The following is a 10,245-nucleotide window of genomic DNA, read 5'->3' as shown; positions in this document are numbered from 1 at the left end:
AGGCAATCTGTAGGGAGATGAGAGAGAGCAAATGTGCAATAAACAAATGAACAAACCTTTGCTTTGCCACCCAGAAATAATGGGGCACAGATAGCTGTCCCACAAACAGGCTTTGCTAGATTTTTCCCTGTCTGCACATGTAGTTCATATTATGATGATGAGGTGACAGCTCTCTTCCTTTAAGCAAGTTTTTCTATCTGAATTTCTTGAGGTATGTATAGAAGAGGGTCAACGTTTCTTTCTGGATCTTTTGTTTCTTTTAATTAACCAGCTTAAAATAATCACTATCTCAAAATTCATATTTTGAATGGACAAACTCTGGTTCCCCTCAATTATAATGTAGTGTTTTCTATAAGCAACAGGAAAATTATTCAAATGACATATGGCCGTGGTCAGCAAACTGCGGCTCGTGAGCCACATGCGGCTCTTTGGCCCCTTGAGTGTGGCTCTTCCACAAAATACCATGGCCTGTGTGAGCCTATTTTGAAGAAGTGGCGTTAGAAGAAGTTTAAAAAATTTGGCTCTCAAAAGAAATTTCAATCGTTGTACTGTTGATATTTGGCTCTGTTGACTAATGAGTTTGCTGACCACTGACATATGGCAATACGCAATTAACAACATTACAATACTTAATAGCTCTTTATATCTAACTAGAGGCCCAGTGCACGAAATTCAGGCAGGCGGGGTTCCTCAGCCCGGCCTGCACCCTCTTGCAGTCTGGGACCCCTTGGGGGATGTCCGACCTATGGCTTAGGCCTGCTCGGGGAGTGGGCCTAAGCAGTGGGTGGACATCCTTAGCGCTGCTGCAGAGGCAGGAGAGGCTCTCGGCACTGCTGATGCGCTTGCCAGCAGTGAGCCCGGCTTCTGGCTGAGCGGAGCTCCCCCTGTGGGAGCGCACTGACCACCAGGGGGCAGCTCCTGCATTAAGCATCTTCCCCTGGTGGTCAGTGCGTGTCATAATAACAGTTATTCTCCTCTTTACCCCCCCCCCCCTTCGGTTTGGTCGATTTGCATATTAGCCTTTTATTATATAGGATGACCTAGCAGTTCCTTCAAAGAAATGGTAGCAGCCCCTCCCAGAGACTCACTTGGGAAACCTGCTCTGGGCACGGGTCACTTCTAAAAGACAAAGACCAGGCAGGCAACATGTTATGAGGTCATGAACATGTTATGAGGTCATGAACACAGAGAGTGTTGCTGGAAGGTCAACGCCTGCTAAGGACATAATGCAAGTAACCTTGCCTTCTGCCGGTGATAGTTCATTAAGAGGTCAATTTAAAATAAGTCACTGCCCGCAGTAGATAAAAGGAAGAAGAGGAGGTCTGATAAAGCTGCAAGCATTGGATTTTTGATGAGACTGCAGGCATAGGATAAATAAAGGACACCCACTCCCTTCCTCTGGGATGTGTGCACAGCTGGGAGGTAGTGTAACTGGACAGCCAATGGATCCAGGCTGCCTGTCACTACTTGAGCCAATTAAGCAGTGTCAGGGTTGAATCATATATGAGTGTTTATTCCAATAATGCTGGCAATATGGAAGAACATCCACAAAAATCTGCTCTACTTCAGGAGAAGGACAAAGATTACCTGGGAAAGTAAGAATTACAGGTATGGGAAAGTAGGCAAGGTATAATGGTTACAGGCAATGCGGTCTCGGGGGGTCACAGAGGGCAGGTACTCCTGGGCACCTCCAGGACCAGATTACAGGCAATAGGGGCTGGGGGTGGCAAACACCCAGTGCCTCTTCTGAGGCCAGATTGTTTCAGCAACAAGGTTGTTAATCTAGGCAGTTCTCAGAAAAGGATAATGGACTGCATTCCAATGTTAGCTCCCATGTCCCAGGGCATACAACTTTCAGCCAGATCAGAATGTCCTTTCTCTAAGCAGAACAGAGCAATCACACAGCTAATTAATATTTCTTATAATTATAACCAGTCCCCATTATTGTATTTCTGCCCCTAACAGATCCAGTCTTCTCTAAGGTTCCTACGTAAGGATAGTTTTAGGAGGACCCTCAGCTCTGAGTCCTGCACCATCCCAATTTGTGAGGGCAGGCCAGCAGTGCTCCCACCATGCTCTCTGCTCCTAGATTCACTGCAGAAAGTTTGGCTTTCTTCCAGTGCTTTTGGGGACTGTGGCAAAGAACCTGACTCCTTTCCTCACATATTTTAGCACAGGTTAAGTCACCAACACTAGAATACAACTTTCAGGTGATCACTCTCCAGCTTTTCTTTCAAACTCAGAGGGACCTTGTGCTAGAGAAGATTCTTCATTTCACTGGCTTTCCTTCCCTAAAATGTGACCATAGATTTGAAATGAATGTCAACATAAGAAACATTCAGACTTGTGAAGAATTTTTTGTGAGTTTATTTGAGCCAAACTGTAGACAATTGCTGGGAAGCAAAATCTCAGGGGGTTGAGCTAATGCTCCAGAGAATGGCAGTTTTGCCCTTGTTTTATATATTACAATAAAAAAAAGGAGACATAAGTGGGTTACATGAAATCCATTAATAATAGATTAGGGAGGCAGGAGAAAGCAAAGTGGGGAAACCTCAGGGAATGGATGAAAAGTAAAATAATAGGCATATTTCTTTTATTTAGGTGGGTATTGGTTAGTTAAGAATCAACAATTAACTCAATAACAATGAGGTAATTTGTGGTCTTTGCAGAGTGGTACCTGTGCTTTCAGGGGTCTGGAAAAAGGAAAATTACTTTGACATTCCAAAGTATGTTATTGTAGATGAAAAAGACAATAGACAGGTTCAGTTAAGGTAAATATTGACCTTTTTCAGGCAAGATGCTGGACTAGGATATGACTAGCTGCCATAAACTGCTTTTAGTTTAAAAGTTTTTATTTCAGACCATCCTTGTGGTTATTTTAGGTTTCTGAATTTGTAAGGCCACTATGCAGGCCTCCCCTGAGGTTGTTAGGTTAGCATGTGGCCCCTTTTCATCCACACATCCCCTTTTTGGTCATAAATCAATCCAAAGGATGCAGTGATGATCAACATTTTGGTTGAATAAGGGGGTCCCATGGTGCTAGGAAGGCTCATTTCTAGGAAGTCCCAGTGTCAGCATTTGTCCTGCTGAACATGGTGGACTGCTGGGGATGGGGCAAAGACCATAATATTTGATGGCATTCACAGTTGAATTATTATTTAAAATAAAAAGGCAACAAACAAAAAAGAAAGAAAGAAAAGCCAGGTGAATGGGAGGCAGTCAGAGCCTATGTGACCTTGTTAAAAAAATATTCTGGATCATACCTAATTTTTCAGCTACCATAATCCAATTCTTATTGCTGCTTATCTTAAGTTTTGTTTTTCTGCATCTAGTTACTAGATTCTAGTATAACATTTACATACCAGGAACAAAAGCATCAGTATTAAACCAGTAACACTGATTAGAACATGTCTAATGCTAGATAAGGAAGGGTCTGAGGGGAACAAGCATCCCAGTTAACTGAAAAACCCTTTACATGTATTATCATTATTTTTTATTAAGCTAGTTATATGTTTTCCTTCTTCATACACTGTCACTTGCACCTTATGATATGTTTGGCCAGGTAAATGAAGATTTTCTACTATTTAATTATACAGAAGCTCTAATTATTCTCCTAGCCAGTTAGTTGCAATAGAAATGACTTCATGGGGAGGATTAATTTCAATTTCCCAATACTTTGGATTTTCAGTATCAATATCATAGATTTTATTAACCTTAGGCAAAGTTATCCTGCCTATAATTTCATATTGTTTTCACTATGAAACCATAAGGAGGATAATAATAATATAAAAATCATTTTATGGAAGACAGATTAAAAATGGCAGTGGAGTAAGTGGATGCTGCATGGACATGCTCCCAGAACCAAATTGGAATTACAACTAAAATACAGAAAAACTTCCTGAATAATCAACAGAAGACTCACTGAAGAGAACCCTGATAACCGAGGACCTAAAGTAAAGACCACACAGAGAATGATAGGAAGGGTGGAGGTGCAAAAGGGTGGGCCGGGCTCCCACAAATAGCAAGTGAAGTTCCAGAGAGATATCTAAGCTGTGGGGGGGTTCCCACTGAGAAATCTGAGGTCTAATCCCCAAGCTGGGCCCCCCCAGCAAAGAGCACCAGAACTGAAAAGGGTACCCACAAAATGTCTGGCTATGGAAAGTAGCAGGGTTGCAGTCTGCCAGGAAGAGATGGCTAGAAATTCAGGCACCCTCTTAAAGGGCCAACACACAAAATTCCCTGTTGATGTCACCCACCTTGTGCTCTGGTAGAGGGAAGGCAGGGTGGACTGGAGCTGTGTGAGCAAAAGCCAGGATCAGAGGCTCTGAGGTTAGAGCTCAGAGGCAGAAACCCCAGTTTCCTGTGCTGAGTCATTCCCTCATGCTGGGAAGGGCATCCTTCACACCCAGGATGTACAGGCCACTTTGCCTGGGGAGAAGACAGCTGATTCACCCTATTGGAAAACACTTTCCCATAGTGTGGAGTTGCTCAGGCCCATTGAGAGACTGACAATAACAATTTCCAGGCAGAAGCAATTGCCCCACCCTGTTGAAAAAATCTCTTGCCACACCTGTGGACAATTGCCTGAGGGCAATTCAAGACAAAATCCTATCAGTCTGTAGACAGAGGTGATCTTGGGAGGCTTTGAATTTTGCCTGATCTAATTAGTCAGAAACCACATTTGATACTGTCTTGCACTAGAGATTGAAAAGCATAGCAGATATACCTAATACATAATCACAAACCCAAACAGGCAGCCAAAATGAGGGGACAAAGAAACAACCCCCAAATGAAAGAACAAGAGAATTCTCCAGAAGAAGAGATAAATGAAATGGAGATAAGGAATTTATCTGATATAGAGTTCAGAATAATGATGGTAAAGATGCTTAACATTATGAGAAAAGATATAGTAACTATGGAAACAGAAATAGAGAATGACATAGCACAAATAAAAAACACATTGGAAGGAATACACAGCAGGTTAGGGGAATCTGAGGATCAAATCAGTGAATTAAAAGACAGGGTTGAAAAAAAATCACTCAATCAGAGAACCAAAAAGAAAAAGCAATTAAAAAAACAGGAGGACAGATTAAGGGAGCTGTAGGACAATGTGAAGCGTAACAATATAACAATATTCAGATAGCAGGTATGCCAGAAGAGGCAGAAAGGGTGAAATTGATAAAGAATGAGTTTGAAGAAATAAATGGCAGAAAACTTCCCTGACCTGATAAAGGAAAAAGTTGCAGAAGTCCAGGATGCACAGAGAACCCCAAGCAAGAAGAACCCAAACAGGCTCACGCCCAGACACATCATAATTAAAATGACAAAAATTAAAGACAAAGAGAGAATGTAAAAGACAGCAAGAGAAAAGCAAACTGTTACCTACAAAGGAGCTCCAATAAGGCTGACACCTGATTTCTCATCAGAAACTCTACAGGCCAGAAAGGAATGGCATGAAGTACTCAAGGTAATGGAAAACAAGGATCTGAGACCAAGATTACTATATCCAGCAAGGCTATCATTCAAAATAGACGGTCAAATAAAGAGCTTCCCGGATAAAAAAAGGCTAACGGAGCACATCACCACCAAACCAGCATTACAAGAAATGCTAAACGGATTGTTGTAATGAAAAGAAGAAATAGAGAAACCTAGACATACAGAATTAAAATGGCAATAAATAATTACCTACAAATAATAACCTTAAATGCCCTAGCTGGTTTGGCTCAGTGGTAGCTTTAGAATGTCGTAGGAATTTTATAATTGTCCATTGTTTTGGTTATTGTGTGGTATTTAAAATTCTGCAACTAGTTTTCCATTTTTTATGGACTGTCCTGAGGAAGTTAAGAAGCCTTGCTGTTTGCATAACATTCCAAAGTCATAAGCTACGCCAAATGCATTAGTATGAATATTGGCTATTTGATTTTTGGCCAGTTAACAAGTTGAATTAGAGCAATTTGTTTAGCTTGTTGGGCAGATCTTATTTCAGGCAGATAAGAACATTCAGTTATGTCTACCATGGAAGTTAATGCATATCCAGCTTGGTAATGTTCCTATTTATTTTTCAGATAAGGTTTATCTGTGAACCAAATTAAGTCAGTATTATCAATAGGAGTTTCCTGAAAATCATTCCTTCCTAGGATGAAGAAGTGGTCAGTAAACTAAATACAATTCTAGGTGTTTGTTTGTGTTTGTTTATTTTGTTTTGTTTTGTTTTTGGTAAAGAGGGTTAAGGCAATTACACTGAGTTAAAATAATTTTATGTGTAGAAAGTAGGAGCATTTTATGAGAAGTCAATCAACTGACAGAGAAGTGTTGAGTGTGATAAGAATTCAGTTAAGATTCGAAAGAATGAGGAACATAAATAGTTAAAGGAGAGCCCATCAAAACATCTGTTTATGTAACATAGCTGAAGTAGAGATCACCCTTTTACAGGGATGGAGCCTTTTCCTACTGGATGTAGTTGCTGACTATAATACACTAGAGGTCTATTATGATCTCCATGTTTCTGAATTAGAACTCATAAAGCATTTCCTTTACTTTCATGTGTGAAAAGGAAGGAGGGAAGTTTATAATTTGGATGTCCCAGAGCAGGAGTTTTAGACAATACTTCCTTTAGAGCCTCTACAGCTTGTTTCCCTTTGGTGTTTCATTTAATTGGATTAGGTTGATTTGATTTTATATATACTTTTTATTAACTTCAAGGAGAAAGGGAGAGGGAGAGAGAGATAGAAACATCAATGATGAGAAAGAATCATTGATTGGCTGCCTCCAGCAGGCCCTCTACTGGAGATCAAGCCTGAAACCTAAGCATGTGCCCTGACCTGGAATGGAACCATGATCTCCTGGTTCCTAGGTCAATCCTCAACCACTCAGACACACTGATCGGGCTGATTTGACTTTAATAGGGCATATAGAGGCTGGGCTATTAATGAAAAGTTTGGAACCCAAGTTTGACAATATCCAGTCAAACCCAGGAATCTTCTATGTTGTTTTGTTTGTTTGTTTGTTTGTTTTTGGAAGAAGGAAAGATAGAGTTCCTATAAGTCTTACAGAGTTAATTTGTAGTTCATCTTTAGATATGAGATGGCCAAAGTATTTTACTTGAGGTAAGCAAAATTGTAACTTATCCTTTGAGGCCTTATGTTCTTTTATAGCTAGTTGCTGCAATAGGGAAATTGTGCCATTTGGGTCATAAAAGTAAGTCATTCATATACTGTATTAGAGTGGAATTTCTCAGAAATTTAACATCTATCTCTATAATAAAGAGCCAGGGTGTAACACCGTTATGACGGAAGCTCAACCAGACCAGAAGTCAGTGCTCAACCCAGTGCTGACTGCTGCCACTTCAGGCACGGTGCCCCAGCACTGACTGCTGAAGGGGCTGTGAATCAGGGCCAGAGAGAGGCCTGAAAAGAGAAGCAGGGACTGATCTATTGCCTCTGTGGCAGCTCTCTCTTTCTCTCCCAGTCTGGCCAGCAGCCGTGCCTCCATTTCTCTCCAGGACTCCAAAGGGGCTTCTGATCAGCCCCGCCTATCTGATCAGGCCCCAAAGACGCTGACTCGCATAGAAACTGACCAATCAGAACCAAATCTGGGGGCTTAGAGGTGTTTCTGTCCAGGGAAAGCGGTCCATCCGGAGGCCAGCTCCAGCAATGGCCTTTGCAAATCTACAGAAAGTGCTCATCAGTGACAGCTTGGACCCTTGCTGCCGAAAGATTCTGCAAGATGGAGGGCTGCAGGTGGTGGAGAAGCAGAACCTGATCAAAGAGGAGCTGATAGCCTAGTTGCAGGACTGCAAAGGCCTTATCCTCCGCTCGGCCACCAAGGTGACCGCAGATGTCATCAATGCAGCAGAGAAGCTCCAGGTGGTGGGCAGGGCCGACACCAGCATGGACAACGTGGATCTGGAGGCCACCAGGAGGAAGGGCATCATGGTCGTGAACACTCCCAATGGGAACAGTCTTAGTGCTGCGGAGCTCACCTGTGAGATGATCATGTATCTGGCCAGGCAGATTCCCCAGGCAACAGCTTCGATGAAGGATGACAAGTGGGACAGAAAGAAGTTCATGGGAACTGAGTTGAATGGAAAGACCCTGGGAATTCTTGGCCTGGGGAGGATCCAGAGAGAGGTGGCCGTCTGGATGCAGTCCTTCGGGATGAAGACTATAGGGTACAACCCTATCATCTCACTAGAGGTCTCAGCCTCCTTCAGCATTCAGCAGCTGCCCCTGGAGGAGATCTGGCCCCTCTGTGACTTCATCACTGTGCACACCCCTCTCCTGCCCTCCACGACAGGCCTGCTGAATGACAGCACCTTCGCCCTGTGCAAGAAGGGCGTGCGCGTGGTGAACTGCTCCTGCAGAGGGATCATGGATGAGGGCGCCCTGCTCCAGGCCCTGCAGTCAGGGCAGTGCGCAGGTGCAGTGCTGGACGTGTTCACAGAGGAGCCGCCTCAGGACCATGCCTTGGTGGACCACCAAAACGTCATCACCTGCTCCCACCTGGGCGCCAGCACCAAGGAGGCCCAGAGCCGCTACGGGGAGGGGATCACTGTCCAGTTTGTGGACATGGTGAAGGGGAGAGCCCTCGCAGGGGTCGTGAATACCCAGGCCCTTACCAGCGTCTTCTCTTCGCACACCAGTCTGGCAGAAGCTCTGGGGACTCTGATGCGAGCCTGGGCAGGGTCTCCCAAAGGGACCATCCAGGTGGTAACGCAGGGCTTAACCCTGAAGAATGCCGGGAACTGCCGGAGCCCCACAGTCATTGTTGGCCTCCTCAAAGACACTTCTAATCATGCGGATGTGAACTTGGTGAATGCCAAGCTGCTGGTGAAGGAGGCCTGCCTCAATGTAACCACCTCCCATAACCCCACTGTGCTAGGAGAGCAAGGATGCGGGGAAGGCCTCCTGAGTGTGGCCCTGGCAGGTACCCCCTACCATGCTGTGGGCTTTGTCCAGGGCACCAGACCTGTGCTGCAGGCACTCAATGGAGCTGCCTTCAGACCAGAAGTGCCTCTCCGCAGGGGTCTGCCCCTGCTCCTGTTCCGGGCTCAGCCCTCCAACCCTGCCATGCTGCCTACCATGATTGGGCTCCTGGTAGAGGTATGCGTGCAGCTGCTGTCCTACCAGACCTCAGTGGTGTCTGATGGGGAGACCTGGCACGTCATGGGCATCTCCTCCTGCTGCCCAACCTGAATGCCTGGAAGCAGCATGTGACCAAGGCCTTTCAGTTTCATTTCTGACCTTGAGGCTCATTAGGACCAGCCTTGGGGGCTTTGTGATCAACATTGAGAGTCACATTCCTGGGGCTGACACCACTTATGTGGTCTGACCACTGTAATAACCACTTAATAAACAGCCCACCCTCCACCCCAGCCCCCCGCAAAAAAAAAAAAAAAAAAAAAAAAAAGAGAACCAAATCTGGGTCAACTGTGAGGAGCCAATGGCTGCCTATGAGGTGGAGCTTTAGACGCTGACTGGAATAGAAACCAACCAATCGGAACCAAATTGGCTGGCAAAGGAGGGTAGTTGAGGACGAGATCAGGCCAGCAGGGGAGGGCCGTTGGAGGTGAGATCAGGCCAGCAGGGGAGGGCAGTTGGGGGTGAGATCAGGCTGGCAGGGGAGGGCAGATGGGGGTGAGATCAGGCTGGCAGAGGTGGGCAGTTAGGGGCAATCAGGCAGGCAGACAGAGGGGTTAGGGGCAATCAGGCAGGCAGGCAGAGGCAGGGGCAATCAGGCAGACAGGCAGGTGAGCGGTTAGGAGCCAGCAGTCCCAGTTTGCGAGAAGGATGTCCGACTGCCAGTTTAGGGATCAGGCCCCCAATTGGAGAAGGTGCAGGCTGGGCTGAGGGAATCCATATACTTTTGTGCACCGGGCCACTAGTATATACACTGAGTGACCAGATTATTATGATTTCTGGACACATAATAATCTGGCCACTCAGTGTATATCCTATATAATAAAAGGCTAATATGCAAATTGTCCCCTTGACCAGGAGTTCGACCAGCAGGCAGGCCGGCCAACCGCCCATGTCCCCTCCCCCTGGCCAGGCTGGCCGGACCCCACCCATGCACGAATTTATGCACCGGGCCTCTAATATATATACACTGAGTGGCCAGATTATTATGAGTTCAGAGCTCATAATAATCTGGCCACTCAGCGTATATAAAACCCTAAGCAAACAGTTGTCCATTCAACTGGTCACTATGACACGCACTGACCACCAGGGGGCAGATGCTTAATAC

At 45.0% G+C, this 10,245-nt stretch overlaps 1 protein-coding gene across 1 annotated transcript; it reads left to right on the top strand.

Annotated features, from left to right (window-relative positions):
• Positions 1 to 7,652: 7,652 nt before the first annotated feature.
• On the top strand, positions 7,653 to 9,241 carry LOC308241405 (D-3-phosphoglycerate dehydrogenase-like; the record flags this gene model as incomplete). Its single annotated transcript, XM_080654809.1, is given in 3 exon segments — positions 7,653 to 7,781; positions 7,785 to 9,174; positions 9,177 to 9,241. Coding segments are annotated over 3 exon segments (1,584 nt in total).
• Between the last annotated feature and the right edge of the window lie 1,004 nt (positions 9,242 to 10,245).

The sequence above is a fragment of the Plecotus auritus genome, assembly GCF_963455305.1.
Source record: "Plecotus auritus genome assembly, chromosome: 2".
In the NCBI taxonomy this organism is placed as follows: Eukaryota; Metazoa; Chordata; class Mammalia; order Chiroptera; family Vespertilionidae; genus Plecotus; species Plecotus auritus.
Note: the sequence above shows the minus strand (reverse complement) of the source record. Positions and strands in the feature narration are given on the sequence as shown.